Raw genomic sequence first — 18,198 nt, 5'->3', positions numbered from 1 at the left:
GATTAAATGTTGATGGAGATTCCAGGATCTTTTTGGGTACACAGACCCAGTGTGTAACTATCCTTGGATATTTTTTCTCCTCCCTGTTCTAAGCTGCAATTGATGCATGCTTTTTCCCATTCATCTGTAGTGGTCATACAGAGCAGCTGTTAAATATGCTAGTATCTAAAAGGTGAGAAAGAGGATTGTTGTTTTCCTGCCAGTCTTTATAGGAAGCCCTATTCACTGATTTCACAAATGACTGCTTGGAGCCTTCCCTAAATGTCAGAGCAAGTATGGAAGAAAATACAAAGTGCTTACAGATTTAGGAGTGGTTGATGGGAAATCTGGATTAGTCAAAAGAAATTGTAGAGTATAAGAGCGTGTCTTTTGAAGGGCCACAAAAGTGTAGATGAGCAACTTGAATTTACTGCAAGGAGAATTGGTACATTGAAGTATTGAATAGTCAAAGAAAAGGGTTACAAGAATTCAGCAGCACTCTGAGCAGGAATTTCAGTGGGATAGGGAGGGTTGTATTTTAATAGGTGTTTTGCCAAGAGAATCTGTATAGTAGCCAGAGGCAGATGGCATTGCAGTTACAGTGCTGGCCAGCAGGCAGCTGTAGGCACGAGTTCATAATGAACTAAACTACAGCTCCTGGGGCAGAAGGAGCAGAAAGGAGTTTCAGTTTTCTGTACCTGTTCTTCTTAGTTAAATGTTTGGAAGATGCACACTGCACAAGAAATAATTGTGTTTTACCTTATGCTTCTATAGCAGTTTCCAAGCCACTCACAGAATGCAAACTGCAACATTAGAAAAATAGATCACGTATGGCAGGAGAGGCACATACTAGGGGTCCACCACTGGAACAGGAAGTTTATCAAAGTGCAGTGCTGTGGCAGCATCAGAATACAAACCAAAATCACCTGTCCAGCAGTGGAGAAAGCTGCACTCTTTGAAAATTGAGGGGGGTGCATCTGTGTAGGGGGATGTCTGAGAGCAGTAAAGGCCACAGTTGAGGGTGTGTTAAAAGCACCTATTTCTTTCACCTCTTAATTTCTGCAGATTCACTAGAGCAGGCATAGCATAGTGAGACCATACCTGGCCCCTTTGAGTCAGATTTCAGTTAGTGCTGTCAGATTCCACATCACAAAACCAGAAAAAGTGAGCTGCACAGAATTATTTGAGCCTTGAAATTTTATTACCTTGTTTGCATCAACCAGTTATTCCTTTCAGCACCAATAAAAGACAAAACCCCCTCCCTATTGTTCAAAATACCTTATTTTTATCAGGTCTGAGATTGTGGTTTTGTTGCAGGCAAAGAAACCAATGAAAATATTTAAATTTTTATTTTTTTAATACATTTATAACAAAATGTCAGAAGGTGTGTGCTTACCATATAAAAACATTAGGTTCCAGAAGGATACAATACTGAAAAATCATTGAAATAAAAAAGGTTATTCTTCTTATAGGACTTCTAAACCTCAGCAGTAATACAAGTCTTTAAAAGCATCAAGATTGTATTTTAAACAAGATGGCGTGGAAAAATGAGACGTTCAGTAACAAAGAGGTGATTTGTCCCCCTGTACTCAGCACTGGTGAGGCCACACCTGGAGTATTGTGTCCAGTTTTGGGCACCTCAATTCAAGAGAGATATGGAGGTGCTGGAGCAAGTACAGAGGAGGGCAATGAAGCTGGTGAAGGGCCTAGAGAATAAATCTTATGAAGAATGCTTGAAGGAGCTGGGAATGTTTAGTTTGAGAAAGAGGAGGCTGAGGGGAGACCACATCAGTCTCTACAACTACCTGAAAGGTCATTGTAGAGAGGTTGGTGCTGGTCTCTTTTCACAGGTAATTAGCAACAGAACAAGAGGGAATGGCTTCAAGCTGCAACAGGGTAGGTTTAGACTGGACATTAGGAAACATTTATTAACAGCCAGAGTGGTTAGACCCTGGAATAGGCTGCCCAGGGAGGTGGTTGAGTCACCATCCCTGGATGTGTTTAAGGGTTGTTTGGACATGGTGTTGGTGGATATGGTTTAGGGGAGAACTTTGTAGAGCAGGGATAATGGTTGGACTCGGTGATCCCAAGGGTCTTTTCCAACCTGAATAGTTCTGTGATTCTAATTTGATCCTCATTGTCATGGATGATAAAATTGGGAGTTTTTCAAAGTGCTTGAATTGTATTTCTGTCCTCATCCTATAGTGCCAGGAGGAGGTAAAAATGTTTCATTTCTGAGTTGATGATATGTGTTGACACTGATGTGCTGCTGTGTGATTCCAGGGCAGCTCAGAGACCAAACTGGGACAGTCAGATCTGTTTAATCTGGACCACCAAACAAAGGCCATTTAAAAGAAGTAATTTCTTATTGGAATTCTGAGTTCCTTAAATCTTACTCTCTTACCCAACAAGTAGGACTGAGGGGCTCGCTAGACTATCTGGGACTATTTCTGGGACAAAGCCTTGCCGTAATACTGGCACAAGATGGGTAAATGTGTCACACCAGACAGCTTTCTCAGGGGTTTTCTCTCCAGCAGGCCACGCCTCAGCAGGCTGCAGGCTTCTCTTGGCACCCACGTGTGGTGCAGGTTGCTTGGTTGCTTTAGACAGCCTCTATTAAGCATCCAGTTTGGGATGGAATAAAACTAGCTTGCCACAACTTCGGTTAGTTATAGTAAATGCTTTTTCACATAGCAGGAAGCTGTATGCTAGGCAGTGCTGCCCTGTTCCTCAGATGCTGAGCTGTGGTGCAAAGCAGGCGGATCACGTATCCCTTGGACAGACAGTGCAGAGATTAACTGGATCTGAATGTGCCTGTGAGGCTACATACTGTTTTCTCTAGGTTGTATTTTTGAAGTGATCTAAAAGTAGCAACTTTGAAAGGACCTGACATCTTTGAAACTTCTGGAAGTTGTTAAGTTTTTGGCTGTCCTCATTTGTGTCTTTTGTTTGTTTGTTCTAGAAGTGCAGTTGTAAAATGCAAATTGAACATGAGAAACAGAAGATGTGACCTAGCTTTTATAAAAACATGACACTTCATCAGCAGTATCCCTGTTGAGTGGCAGTTATTAAACCAAGAAAAGCATTATCGCCCACTTCTTGAAGATACCTGAAATTCCTGTACAAAGTGGGTTAAGCATAATAAACTTAATGCAAATTTCATACAAATAACATTGTACTAATAAATTGGGTCATGCTATCCTTAAGCAAAGTGTGATTGACATCTGAAAAAGTCATCCATTTCCTGTGTGTGTCTTGCTACCCTCCCCCCTTTTTTAAAAAAAATGCATATTCTATTACATTATATCTGTCTAAGGCTTGTAATGATCAATATCCTGACAGAACAGGCATTGTCTGAGAGACATTTTTTTGTGAGACTGTATATGGAACTGTGGTAGCGGATAGTGTAGACAAAACTCCTTTTTCTCCAGGACATTACTCTTCTGGAAAGGAAAGCCTGTTGGTTAGTTTGGTACATATGCTCCCTGACTCCTGCAAGCATACCAAGGCATCAGAAGGCACGGGATCAATGCAAAAATAGCAAGGAGCATCTCTACTGTGGTGCCACAATGCTGTACCTTCCAGCGTCGCTCTCTTGCAGTTAGATCCTTAAGACAGTATATTAGTAAGAACTACCTAGACTGATTAAGTGTATGTGTAGTGTTTAAAGTGAACATCTTACAACTATCCATTCCTTGATCGCTGAGAAATTAAGACCATCAAAATCTAAAACAGTTTACTTCGAATTTGAAAAAATATTTCTCAGTGTATCTCAAAAAGTTGACAGAAGTGCCTGGTTTTAGTCATAAAGCCACAGAACTAATTTAGAAGTAATTTATACCATGTAGGTTTTACTGTAAATGTAACACTGTTTGGCAGTAGTTTTATGATCATATCCCACACAGTGTCAAACTCAGCTCCTGCAACTGATCCTTAGTGAAGTTGATATCAAATTGTAATTTACATTGTTAGGAAAGCTGTTAAAAATACTGTACCTTATATTTAATCTTACTACGGAGAAATAGGTGTTGGATAGCTCACAAATTGCTACTGATACTGTTTGGGTTTTTAAAAAAGGTTAATAAAATACAAGCAAGGTAGAAAATAGGGTTAAAAGTATTGATTTGGGGACAAGTCTTTCTGAATTGGGTGGAAAGATAAGAAAAACACATTGCACATACGTGCATCCTCTGTATAAAGAGAAACATACAAAGTGGGAAACTGGTGGTGCCCTTGGATAGTACACTACAGTCCCTGATGCTATAAATTTGAATTCCTAATTTTATCAAAAAGGGGAATTGAGTCTGGTTCCATTTTTAGTCTCCATGGGTTACGCTTGCAGCCAACCCTGTGGTTTGGCACTGTACACTTTTAAGAGGCAGTCTCCACTGAAGGGATGCCAGGACTGGAAAATGAGGCATAAAATGTATCAAGACCAGGTGCAGTGGGAGAGTGTGAGAAGTGGCCTACCCCTACTTGGAATTAGCCAATACTGTGAGTCCAGTACTTTTATGAGTTTTCTCTATTTGCAAAACCAGGCTGATACAACTAGAAGTTGTCTGTTTACTGTAGCTAATTAAGCCGGTTCCAGAGGCTGTACAGACAGGGATTTCTAGTTTAAGTCTTTTGATTTAGCTCAAACTCACTCCTAGCAAGTGTAAGCCAAACTAAAACAAGGATATCTTCAGGAGTTTGTGGCCACTGTAATTAAAACAGTTCACTTAATGTAGTAAGGAAGTACTGGATTCACTTCTTTTTTAACACAGGGAATTTGTAATGTAATCAGAAATAGCATGAAAATTGAACAGGAAGTAGGGAGAAGAAACTAAGTAGAGATTAACACGCAAGGGGTCTCGTTGTTTTCCCAGCAACACAAACTCTTCTGAATTTAAATCCTTTTAAAAATGCCAAGTCTCGTTATAGACCTGATTCCCGGCTTTTCAGTATTTTTGTTTAGGTTACAGAGGCTGGGTAGGTCAGGCCATGGGGAAAAGGTGGCAGAGTGGAGCCCCACATTTAAAGAGCTGCAGTGGAAAGAAGATACAAATTAGGTGGCAAGACCTCTATTGAAGTCTGAGTGTGTAACAAATGGAGAATTGTCTCACAGACATAAACCCTCTGCCCATGGGAAGTAGTTACCCAAGGCTGAGAGCCACAGGTCTATTCTCCAGTAGCCATGTCACACTTTCCCTTCAAGTGTACTGATTCCTTTGGAAAATCGCTAGGTTATCCTGCCTTACCAGTCATACGCTGTTCTACACTTTTTTCCCAAAATGTCACTGACGTTTAGTTTATCTCTCTATCTAGCATGCATTTTACAAGCTATTTCCCACTTAGTCTTTCTAGCTAAGGCAGAATGTTGGCTCTGGTGTTACCAATGGTACTACAGGAATCTATTCACTCTACTGTAACATACATGTCATCCCATACCATGATTCAGAACTGCACCATGTATAGGAAAGAAAGAAAAAACATTTCAGGGGACCTATGCTGCTTCTTAAGGGAATAAGTTGCGCTTAGGAAACTAAAGGCCCAATTATGCAGTAATTATTCAGAAAAAAACACTTCATAGTTTCATAGGGAACACAGCTGGAATAAGGGTAGAACTGTGTTCTTTAAGTCTTAATTCCAAATACTTTTTACTGTCCTTAAATTGGACAGGAAGATACTGGTCTGCAAATTGAAGGGAGTTGTTTGTTTTAGGTTTATCCTTAATGACAGAAAGTTTGCCAGTCCCAGAATTCCTTGCTTTGGCTGGTATCTGATTTTTGAACTCACTTTCCATTCTGATATTCCCCATGGTATCTTACTACTTTATCTCAGAGTGGCATGCAGTGCAGGCGCATGCTACTGATGCAAGCACGCTACTACAACTTTAACAGGCTAAAAAAAAAAGAAAAAAGCTTTAGCTTCTTAGTTATACAAAGAAATTATGCAAAAAAACATTGAGCAGCACTACTCACAGACTAATTACAAACTAAATTGTGCTATATATTAGTATAAAAACATGTTTTAGTAAGAATGGCACTGGTTCAGAAGGAATTAGAACTTCCATCTTGGTTCCATTCGGTCCACAGTGAAAGCATTGGAGTAGAGGCCTGCCCTGTTGCCTGAGCAACTTGTGACAGTGGCTTTTGGCCAAAACCCCTTCAATTTCTTCCCTTTTTATATCCGCCATCATTGGAACATTCTGGGAGTAGCTGGGTCAGGTCTGGTCATCTTTCCTCACGTGGCACCAGAATAGTTCATTCTATCCTCTGATATTTTCTTAATATCATTAACACTTTCCTCCTCTCATCTCTCAAAGCTGGTCAGTTTTAAGGGTCGTCTTCTCCTGTAGACACCATGAGTCGCATTGCTACTGGTAGGTGGTCTGTCAAGCCTGCTAACTGGGTAATGAAGCTGAACTCTTCCACCTCCTGCAGAAGGAAAACAAAAGACAGAAGGAATTGGAAAACTTAACTGTTGATACCACAAACTAGGACTTGGTTTTTATGCTTCCCTTTAGTTTGCTTTGAACTACCATACTGTATTAGTAGATGTATGGGACTAGTCTAGCTTGGCTGGGCTGATAGTAATCCATCTGCCACACAGATTATGTCAGTGTGGTGCAGTTGATGAGGAGAACCATTCATTTGATAGACAGTTGGAACTAGTCTGGGTGAAATTTGTTTTATCCTTTCTTTCTTCTTACAGTAGCATCTGTGTTGCTGCAGGCAGACGCGGCTGTAGCGCTGCAGGAGGTAATCATGTGCCTAAGGACACAGACACACTTGGGAGGAGGGGCTGGCTGCATGCAGCTAAAAAGGAAGCCTGCCTTCATTAGATGGAGGTGTTAACTTCATGGGAACTTAAGGTGATTAGGAGCCCTGCTTCTGGCCTCTCTGAATTCCAGCCTTTGTTCTGGCAATATTTTTCATAGGACCAGATGAAAGTTCTGTAGGAAGTGCTGTTTGCTTCCCAGCTTCTGAAAGCTGGATGGAGCAACCTTTTTGCTCAATTGATACAATGTAGTTGTCCCCTCCAGTGGGCGAGGTGCTTACTTCGGGCATCCTTGCAGGAAGCACAGATGTATTTTGGTTCTTTTTGCTGACAGCAGGAGCCTTATGAAAGACCTAACCTGGGTCAAACCTATTGAAATACTGATTTTGTTGCTGTTTGTGTGAAATCTAAGATAGGTGTACCACATAGATGCATGATGGACATTTGTGCATCTGAAAGAGGAAGCCTTAAAATAATTGAGCTGTTAAGTTTCTGTGTCCACAGAGTGCACAGATTGAGGTATCATGCACTAAGATATGCTGAACTGCTCTATTGCCTGCTCTTCTGCAGCAGCTGTAATGGAGTATGGTAAGTAAGTGTGAACTAGTTTCTGATTTTCATAAGGTTCTACACCAGGAAGCAGACAGTGCACTTCAAGTTCTTAGTCTGGTTAGCCTGTGTCAACTTCTGCCTCTGTATCACAAACTTGTAACTTAGGTAGGTTTTCATAGGCATAATAAAACAACATCCAGACACTTGAAAAGATTAAAAAATATTTGGACTGCTGGATCAGAAAGCATCAGCCAAAACACTGAAGTCTGGCAAAAGTTTAAGGAATGCAAACAAGGTGGGGTTTTTTTGTTTGTTTTTAAGGTCAGTAGATCCCTAAACTCATCTTAAATTTGTTTATGTAATAGGTTTTCAAACTTAGTACTTGCATGCAGTGGTAGAAAACAGGAAAGCAGCAGGTCCTCCCTGGAGTATGAATTGTTGGAACCCGAGCAGAACAGGCTGCAGTGCCATCCAGACAATTCTGTTGTGTGAGTTACGGCTCTTTTTGTCAACTCTGAAACTCACCACTTTCCACTCCAGGTAGAGACCTTCTTCAGTATAGAGCATATAGTCAATCCTCCTCCCATTTCCTTTCAATGATGCCTTCCTCCCCTTTTGACTGGAACTGTGGTTCTTCGTGGTGGGAAAGACTAAGTATCCTTTCCTTCCTTCTTCACTTTCCAGCACCCTATTTGATAAAAGAACAAAACAGGTGCTTTAAATGTTTGCTCATCCCATCCTTTCATGCATTACAGTAGATTCCCTCCAGATCCCTGATAAGGGAAATGGCTGTGCAAGAGCACTGTTAAACTTGTAAAGCACATCTTCTTGCAAATGTATTTTCCAAGACGAGGCTGAACTAACTGCTTTCAGTGTCCTTAAAGTCTCAGAGCCAGTTTGGCATCACTGGTGCTGCCCTGGTGGACCTATTCTTTTAGCCAGGAGAACAGACATCTGAGAGGAGGACCTTGCCTGCTATCTGTACCTTACTGCAGTCCCTCCCATGATTTCCAGTATTGCTGAATCTAGCAGAGGAGGAAACTGTTTCATGGATAGTTAGAACAAACTTTGATACAGACCTCAGTGTTGGGATCAGACCAATTCCTTCTGAAATTAAAACCGGCAGCTTTACAGACAGGGTATGGATGAGGAATTGTTTTCAGGGCATGTGGTACTTGGTTCTGAGCATCAGGTTTTTGCTTCCAGGACCCCAATCTCTTACTTCATTGGTAATGACAGCCTATGTGATACTCTTCAGGCTTCTCTGCAGAGACGGACTCACTCAGCAGGTGTTAGTACAGCCCCCCTTTTGCACTGAGATTAACCAGCCCATGATCATTTACAGAAGCAGTCAAAAGTAAGAATCAGTTTTCTATGTACCAGTCTTGTGTTCAGGCATATAAGCTTCAGCTCTGCCATTAACATTTTTAGTTTAGATGCTTAAACCTTAACAGTAGGTTTTATACAGAAGACTATTAAAGGCCCTGAACAACTTGATCTAACTTTGAAGTTAGCCCTGCTTTGAGTATTACTTTGGACTGGATAACCCACAAAGGTCCCTGTCACTCTTGTTTTTACAATAATGCTGTGATCTTTATTGTTTTGCTGCTGTTTTGGGTTTAAAAGGAAAACTGGTTGTATTCTATTTAAAACATTTACCAAAGGAGTGGTAGAGGTGGTAGACATTCCTGTGCATGCAAAAGAGGAGCTGCACAGGGTTACTGCATGTGTAGGGTGTTATGCAGACAGTTGTTATTAAGTGCAAATGCTGCTGGTTTGCATGATAACCGTGTGTGCAGAGAGGGACTTACGGTTTTGCTGCCTGGTGCAAAACATAAACTACTTTTAAAACTACCTCCTTGGAAATAATTTTCCTTTACTTACCTGCCAAAACCTGAGCTCAAGGTTCTGTGGTTTCCCTTGAAAGAGTTGATTAAGTCATTGAGCTACATCATCAACTGTCGCAGGAGAAACACTGAGCCATGAACTTCGGTCCTAGCAGGTACAAAGCCTTTAATTTCACCTTGGGATAAAATAAGATATTTTTCATCACCCAGATTTTTTAAGACTTGATTTTGGATGGATTTAATGGAGTTGGGCATAGGTTTTGGGTTTTTTTAATGCATGCATGCTTGTGAGAGTACAGAATGAAGGAAAACCAAGAGACAAACACCAGACTTTCATGATGTATTTTAATGTTTTAGATTCAAATTGTTTCTTTGTCAAATTTTGTGTCTCTGCAAGGATCTGACTTGTGGCAGAAGAGACACAGAACTTGCTGCAGTTGATTAGGTCTCAGTCGTGTCATAATCTGTAAATTTGGGTCAGGTAATACATACAGAAAATACTTGGAGTGCCTTCAAAAGATAACAGTGACAGCATGCTGGTCTTACAGTTATTTAATCAGACCTACTAATGCTCTTTGGACTTCGTGAGGTTCTGGAGGTTCTTATAGTTTATTGTAACCGGTTTATGTCAGTCAGCTCCTTTTATGTATTATTCAGTTTTAGACTGACATCTAATAACCAGTGTTAAATCAGGTTATTGTTTGCACCCCATTTTGCAAGTTGATTCTCAAAGAGTTACTGCAAATGGTTCACTTCCTAAATTATTTTTTTTCTAGGTTCAAGAAAGCAAACTCTTTGATCGAGCTGACCTCTTTCAAAAATTATATTTATATTTGGCAAAGCTAATTGAGTATCAAAGTAGAAGAAACTGCTGATTAGCTCTGCAGTACTACTGCAAAAAAAAATCTTACTTGCATTAATTTAAAAGATTAATTTGTTCTAGCTTCAATTATGTCCTTTTAAGAGTCTGTGAACACTGGGTATTCACTTAACCTGCGTAACTGCTCATTGAAGAGAAATGTTAATTTCAAATACATGAGGAAAAAAAATTGTAAATGTGCATGCATCTGTTTCTGCCTAGAACCTGTACCTCTTTGTAGCCTGTGGTTTGCTGTTTGTCTCTACAGGACATAGACACAGGCACTGGACAGCTGGCTGTGCCATGCTTAGCAATCAAATGCTAACAATTTAAGTGAACAGAATGAATTATGACCAAGTTGCACAACTAAACCTGAATTTTGTCAGAATGGTTGTCTTAATTCATAGGACACAAAGAATGGGAGGATACAAAGTAATTGGAACTTTTTTTTTTCCTGAAAGATCTGCAGTGCCAAATAACTGCAACGTTTAAGTATGAAAATTCTGTCAGGCATGTCTCTGGCCCATGGTTTGTTTGCAGTGCTGACTGTAGTTGCCATGCGCAGAGGACCACAAAGAACAGTGTCTGTAAAGGAGCTCGTTATAAAGCTTGAGAGACCCTCTCTCTCTCAGGCAAGAAGCACCCAAGTTAAGGGAGACTTTTCTCACTGGTGTTGCAGCCTGTTGCCCAGAATTGTGAGCCACTGTCCAACAGTGGAGACTGGAAAAATGGGCATTTAAATCTTGTTTATTAGTGGTGCTGTAATGTGCTCTCCTGTGCCAGCCTGTATTAAGGGTTTACAGATGAAAATGGGCTGACTCCAGTGCTTTGCTTGAAGGTGACAATCATCTTTGTGAGCTGTCACTGTATGTGTTTGCATTTTGTGAAGCCTTGTGTGGCTTCCAGCACTGTGGCAGGGCCCAGATTGTTACATCGAGCTTATTAATTGTTCTGTAATTATAAGTGACTTGCTCATTATTTTTACCAAGTATGTCCTTCCATTCTGATATTTTACGTATGCTGTACTTCTCATGAAAGAGATATTTAAGAACTGGTTGTTCTGCTGCTTTTATGGCCTGATTAGTTTAGTAATGTGAAGTACTTAATTTTATTTATAAACTAGAGGAGAGTGCTGATGAAGAAATAAATCTCCAGATAGCTTATATTGCCAATTTAAATGCCTGTTTTAAATATCTGTAAAGCTTGATCAGGGTTTATTACTGAAAAAGCTGTGAACAGATCAAGTTTAGGCTGGACTCTGTTTTGCTTTGTGTATGAATGATACCTTTAGCCAGACAGTGCTCCACAGCTTTTGTGCTATTTAACATATAAATGTCTTTAAAGCTCACATTCCATTAATGGCTTTAAATTATACTGAAGTTACTGGCAAGTTTTATGTTTAGCAGTCCCTTGCAGAGATGGGAGGGCATCTCTTGGCCCTTCATGGAAGTGATTGTATCTCTGATTTATAAACATGTCTATATAATGGACCCTGCAGGTCTGTAGAAATTTGTCTAATAGAGGGGGGTTTTCATCAGTTTAAGAGAATTACAAGGTACTGCAGAAAACTGAAAGCCACCTTTAGTGGGCAAGAAGTCTTACGCATGCTCTGTTACCAACACTCAAGTATCTTTCAGTCATCCCATGCTGAGGTGCTGTGCGCTCACAGGTAGCAGAAGTAACACTCTTCAGTCTTTCATTCTTCATTTGATGACTCTTTATCAGTCATGTGTTTGTCAGTGGGACTTAACTGCTGAAAACAACTAACTATCCAGGGAATACAAGAAATTACCCCAAAATTAATTTGGTGACTGATTGTCTTAAAAGGCTGCTTGCAAACACAGGGGGCTTGGGTTTATTTATTATCTTTTAATGTAGGTTTTGCTTGTTTGTTTGTTTTCAGTTTTTTTGGTTTTTGTAACAGCTCCAAGCCTGCCGATTGGAAGCCTGCTATATGGAATGGAATGTTACACCCACATACAGATTTGCATTTACAAATTCGACTGTAGGGCCAAATTAACTTCTGCTTTCCAGAAATCCCTTGCACATGTACCACATTCCTGTTCTCCACACGTGAATAGAAGTGCTGGGAATTTTGCAGGCTCTTGAATGCACAAAGCCTGCCTTGCTGTAACAACAACTCAGAGCTTATGTCTAGAATTCAATCTCTTTGTTCAAAACTGATACAAAGAAGACTTCAAGGGATTGCCTCACCTTTTACATGTAACTGTCTGTCTAAACCCTGCAATGTACTGTACTTAGTAAAAATGGTCATATAAACTGTGCCAATATAATGTACCATTTCCACTGTGTATTAATTTTCTTTCCAGTATCTTACTATTTAACAAACAGTACAGGTATTCTGTACATTTATCTTGTAATTTCTGCAGGTTAAGTTTTTTTTCTCCCAAGTCCACTAGCCCAAACAGGGATACCTGTTTCAATATCAAACGCTCATTAAAAATAATACTGCAGTTGTATCACTGTTAGATATTAAGCCCTATTCCTAGTTATGTCTGATGTGCTTTTTAATTCTTCTTTATATTTGTGAGCTTTATTTTTTTAGGTGTATTGAATTTGGCAAGCTTGATGGGTTTTTTTATTTGGAGAAAATAACATTTCCTTCTGCTTGCTCTCCTTTGCAGGGCTGTGACCACAGACCTGGCTGCCTGCAGAGACTTCCAGACAAGCTGCCTGCGTACCCTTTCCAGTAGTGCTGGGAGGTTCCTGTCCTGTGAGCCTGTCCAGGTAGGACCAACTCTAGATACACAAAAACTCTGACTGCAGTTGCTCACATCTTTTCACCAGTGAAGCCAATTCTGTTAGGCTTTGAGAAGCAGACACTTTTCCTTCCTCCTTTTGCCCTCTTCACCAGGTATCCCTGAGTAAAAAACTGTATTTGCATTTGGTGGTGTTCTGTGGTTTTTTACAGTCCATAGAACACCCCTCAATTTGTGAAATGTTAACTAGCAAGCAATGATTTGGCTTTTTAAAGAATTGTCTAAAGCATGTGGGAGGATTAGAAATTGCATACTTCTGTAGGTTATCTGGAGTGCACACTTCATCATCATACAATCCTTCAGGATCCAACAAGGTACCTGTGAACAGAAAGGGAAAAGTGACCATCCCAGCATACCTCCTGGGACTTGCCTCTCAGGAAGCTTCCAGGGACACAGGGGTGTTGAAGACAGCAGCAGTGGGGGGGGCCAGGGACTGCTCTGACCAAGAGCACTTTGTGTTCACTTACCCTGTCTCCAGACTTCTCTACTGCCTGCCACCTTTCTAAACATTGCCTCTGCCCTGCCAGTTGCTCAGCCCAAATAGTCTTTGTTGTGTTTGTTGGTTGTTTTTTTTCTGCTACAACTGAGTAAAGCCACATTTCTAACAGTTCCATATTCTTACCTTTCATATCTTCAGTTACAATTGCTCCTCTAGAGACAGTCTACTTCCTGATTTAAAACTTTACCAGATTCAACTGAGTTTTACCAGATATTAATATCTTGGAGTTCTATGAAGTTTTTAATAAGTTAAACCCTACAAATTTGTAGTGTTGTTGAACTGCTTTGTTACATCCTCACTTAAGAGTATTTATAGAACAGCAAATGGAACGTTCTGATCAAAAGCTGCAGGCTTTCACTGCATGCAGAAAATACAAAAACAGTAATTTGGCTTCCCCCCCCAAGTAATCTAAAGATTATTTAAAAAGTAGAATAGGTGTGGGAAGGCATTCAAGTAGCTTGACGCATACATTCTAGAATGTGTACTGAAGTTTGAGATCTCTGGTTCTTAATCATACTTCAACAAGACACGGTTAAGTTTATAAAATATACATTATAGAAATACCCCTTGTAAATATTTGGTCTTCACTGAGTTCTTACAGCCCATCATCCTGCTGCTTACAGTGCTGTGAGAGGGACAGATGAGTAGATGTTGACACAGCAGCAGTTAGAGAAGGTCTTACCGATTGCCCATGGTTTATCCTCCCCAGGACCAATTCGACATGGGTCTTTGTAGCGTGTAAACAGAGAATGCTGTTGCTCCAGCTTGTCCTCTGTAGGGAAGAGAACAAGCCCAAGAAAAGGCATATCAGCTATGTGCTGTAAACCTGTGGACAACTGTGTGTTCTGCCAGAAAGGCAAGTCCTTCTTCCTACTTGGTATATGTATACAGGGTAGATTGGAACCAGTTCAGTAGTAGCTTTACTGCACAGCAGTATCTTGTCTTCATCAGAAATTCCAACAAATGCTTTCTAATAACAGTGCTTTCCTACAAAGTCTTCCTCTGAAAGCCATGTTTTTGGTAGTTACTAGCTGTACATTGAAGGGGAGATTTCCAACATATCTCCTTAGGCTGCCATTGACATTGCGTTGCTTACACCACTGCAGAAGTGTTTAGATCACACAACAGAGAGCTGGACAGACAGCAGCAGTGTAAGAGACTGTTTGTGGGGATGTGTATACATCTCAGTAGATTTGAAGATAAAAGGTTGTGCTTCGCGTGCTTTGGAAGAATTCACTGAATGTTTTCCGAGCTATAGTAGATAAGAGAAAGGCCAGGCAATTGATAATCTCCTTGGAGTATTATCTGCAACATTAAAGCCATTCTAAACATAATCAGAATGAGCTGTCTAAGATGGATTAAAATTTGGTCATGATTAATTTGCAACTGTGGCACTGATAGTGACCAGTCACAGCTGGTAAGACAAACTTAACTCACCTGACTGGAAGACTTTTGTGCTAAAAGATTTAAAAACACAGTAGACTTTTACACAAGTCAGTCCAAAGCAACCTGACAGTAAGTAACTTCTTAATCATGTTTCCGCTAAGCGTGGATTCACTGTATCAGTGTTGTCATAGTGTTCTGTAAAGCTGGAGGGGAAAACTGAGCTACAGAAAATTTGTCATAAACATAAGGTTGGTCGCTCATGGACCTGGAGACCTTTGAATACTGTCAATACATCTAAGAATAGAAGTTTGATATTCACTGAAACTTTAATTACTTGCTGCATGGGTCTGTCGAGTGGGAAAGAATGCAGAAAATCATACACAGAATTACAGAAAGCTGATTAGTATTTAAAAAAACCCTAATCTTCAAATGTTCAATTCTCTGCAATGCTAACAAATGTCACTAAAACAATGAGTAATATAAAAGTGGAGGCGAAAACTTTAAAATGTTTCATTAATTTTGCTTAGTGAATAAGGAAAGAAGGCAATGTAAAAATAAAAAGTGAAATAGCCAGCTTAATTTCATTTTCCGGGCTGAGTGAATGTTAAAGGGAAGGGAGATGTAAATAAGCTGCAGACATTGCAAAAATAAAATACTTCCCTATAACCTACTTTTCAATCCTCTTGGGGTAGTGGTTGCAATATATACAACTATTGTTTGCAAAAGCAAATAGTTGTTTTCATTTCACTTTAAAGGCAGGTCACAGCACCATTAATTATACTCTTTACTCCTTGTGCAAGTTGTTTAGCGTGCCAGAACTTCTCAGGTAGAGAACATTGACCATATGTTGTGCCTCTCCTCCTGCAGCACAGCCCCATTCACTTTCCATTTGCGAGCTGAATGGGCAGCCTCTCCTTTGGTGTGCAGCAGATTGTTTATTTCCTTGATGGACATCTTTGCCTCCAGGCCGCACCATCCATCCAACAATATCTCAAGTGGAACAGTCAGATCACAGCAGATGAGTCCATTTGAGCCCCCAGCTTCTGTCTCCCTTCACTGGGCCTGCTGCTATTGCCTCCTCACCCTGTGTAGCAGGCTTGCCTCACTGAAGACCTATTGCTGACCACATTTCTTCCCTCCTTTCCTAAAAACTCACTACCACTGCTCCTGTTTTGTTTTATCCTAATACATGTTTGTTAACTACAATGTTCTGGAGCCATTACCATTTCTGTTCACCTCCACAGTGCATAATGGGTTCTTCTACCAGTCAGAGCACTTGCAAGCAGCTTCTCTGACCATTCTGAGTTTACTTGGGATCCTATAGTTGTGACTGATTCCTTTTTTTGTGCATATGAACTAGAAACAACAGAAGGACTGTGTTTTGGGGTGATGGTCTTATCTCCAGCACTGCTAAAATCTTCCAAGTGTCTGATACAAGTAATGATATTAGAGAATCCTAGTTATTCCTGAGATCACACAAGGCTTGCTTTTTGTTTGTTAAAATTATTTTTTGTGTAGTTGTTGCTCTCAGCTTCAGTTACCTGGGCTTCTTATGAAGGCTACAGAATTCACCAATTGCTCTGTTAATCCACAAACTCGGGTCTGACTTGCTGAATCCCACTTTGAATGCTGCAGCCTGAGCTCACCTCTGCGCTGCGCATCTCCCTGGCAACTCAGCACAGACGCAATCCCTGTGACACCCTCTTGCTCTTTGTGTCTCAGTACTTCACTTTAGGCCCAGTCATGCAGAAGGGCTTGATGCCCTCAGCCTTGCAGGAGGCTGGTGCTGGGCACTGCTGAGCCATTTGCCAGCTCCCAACCAGCAGTTGATTGCCCTCCTTGCTGGTAAAGCCAGCAGGGAGGGAGCTCTGCTGGATGCCTGAGCTGGACCGAGGGGGAAGACAGAGAGGATACACAGACAAAATGCTCTGCACTCTGTGGTGGCACTTTAACTGTTAACAGACTATAATATTTAGGTTTGGAAAAGGCTACCGTCTCTGTGAACTCACTCTCTGTTAATTGTGGTTCTGTGGAGTTCTTTTTTTAGTGTCCTCATCATCCAAATATATAAAAACAAATTTTAAATTTATTAAAATTAAAACCCTGAAGTACAGAACATTGGTTATTTTTTTCTCAGGACTGATGCAGCAACATTTAGTTCTCTCTGCATCATTAATCTGCTATATCTGTGTATAAGCACTATCAAATTATTTTTAACTGCATCACTTCACTGTTTCTCTAGAGAAATTCGATAACATACATGTTTTTCATGAGTAACTAAACTTCTGGGACAGTAGGTGAATACCTCATTCAAGTAAAGTTAAACCACTGGATCTGTCCAAATTATTGACTGCAAGTCACATTATAGAGGTCTGTGCCTTATAAAAAACATCATGCTTGATAGTTAAACTCAGCAGAGCTCGTAAGTGTGAGCTGCTCTCTAGGCTACTAGTTTTTTAGAAGATTCTGTAGCAATTAAATCATCCCTTGCAAAAGCCGGTCACAACTTAGCATACTGCTGTGGCCCACAGGAATCAAGAACTTTCCTGTTCCTTTTTGCAATACATAGACACCAGGAAAAGGAAAAGTTTGTCTCACCAGAGGAGCAGTTATCAAAGTTGAGATCTCCACAGATGACATCAAAAGCCACCAGCTCCTCTGGATTGGCTGTACTGGAGGAGGAGGTAGATTTTCTGAATTCAGACAGCCAATCTTGAAGCATATCCAGTTGCTCACATCGAACAGTAGTATCTCCTGTAGCAAACAAATAATCAAAACAAGAAATAAGAGCTCCTTTTAGCGTATTACTCTGCCACATACCATTTACTAAGCTACTGCTAGACACCTTGAGAAAAATGATGCAAGATAAAAAATGCTGTGGCTAATAGTATACTCAGTATATGGTGCCTAGCCCGTTATGTCATTCATTAGGAATCACACTTTTTTGTGAGTTAAATATCTTGCTCTGGAACAATGACACTAGGCACATCTGAAGAAATAAGACGACAAGGCATCTGAGCTGCAGACAACCAGCCAAAGTGATGTTGTTTCCACCCACAGAAGCAGGATGATCTGATGCACTACATTCATAATGAGGAGTTCAGAGTGAAAATCCTACTTTGGAAAAACCTGGACAGCATGTTCTGGGGTAAATCACTTGATCTTGCTTTGCTTTACTTTATATTTTCTAAAAATTAAGAATGCCTAAACTGAAAGTGTTTTTTTGTATTTTTAAAGGTATGTGTAGATACAGGTTTAGGTAGGCAGTACTTCAGAAATAAAGAACCAGATCATTTTCACCAGTTCTAGGGACGTTACCCTATGCTACATGTGCTAAGGATGTGCCTCCCTTTTATAGGAGCGATATGAAAAGATTAAGACTGATTGGTCTTACCCAGTCTGAAACCATCTGACACATAAAACAGCTCTGTAATTTTAGCAACTAACCACACAATTTCAAGCACATTAGGTGACATGAAGTCTAAGAAAAAATGGCTCTCCTAAAATGATTACAACAAAAGCCTGATGTAGGGA

At 40.3% G+C, this 18,198-nt stretch overlaps 1 protein-coding gene across 1 annotated transcript in view; it reads right to left on the bottom strand.

Annotated features, from left to right (window-relative positions):
* Positions 1-5,598: 5,598 nt before the first annotated feature.
* The window catches only part of SMPD3 (sphingomyelin phosphodiesterase 3, neutral membrane (neutral sphingomyelinase II)), a 28,996-nt gene continuing 16,396 nt past the window's right edge, over positions 5,599-18,198 (bottom strand). The window contains exons 3-7 of the mRNA XM_010004424.1: positions 17,263-17,418; positions 13,961-14,050; positions 13,034-13,097; positions 7,819-7,981; positions 5,599-6,398 (exon numbers count right to left, since the gene is read on the bottom strand). Coding sequence (XP_010002726.1) covers positions 6,297-6,398; positions 7,819-7,981; positions 13,034-13,097; positions 13,961-14,050; positions 17,263-17,418 — 575 coding nt within the window. The 3' untranslated portion in view covers positions 5,599-6,296. The remainder of the gene's footprint in view (positions 6,399-7,818; positions 7,982-13,033; positions 13,098-13,960; positions 14,051-17,262; positions 17,419-18,198) is intronic.

The sequence above is a fragment of the Chaetura pelagica genome, unplaced genomic scaffold (assembly GCF_000747805.2).
Source record: "Chaetura pelagica isolate M959 unplaced genomic scaffold, ChaPel_1.0 scaffold449, whole genome shotgun sequence".
NCBI classification, from domain to species: Eukaryota; Metazoa; Chordata; class Aves; order Apodiformes; family Apodidae; genus Chaetura; species Chaetura pelagica.
Note: the sequence above shows the minus strand (reverse complement) of the source record. Positions and strands in the feature narration are given on the sequence as shown.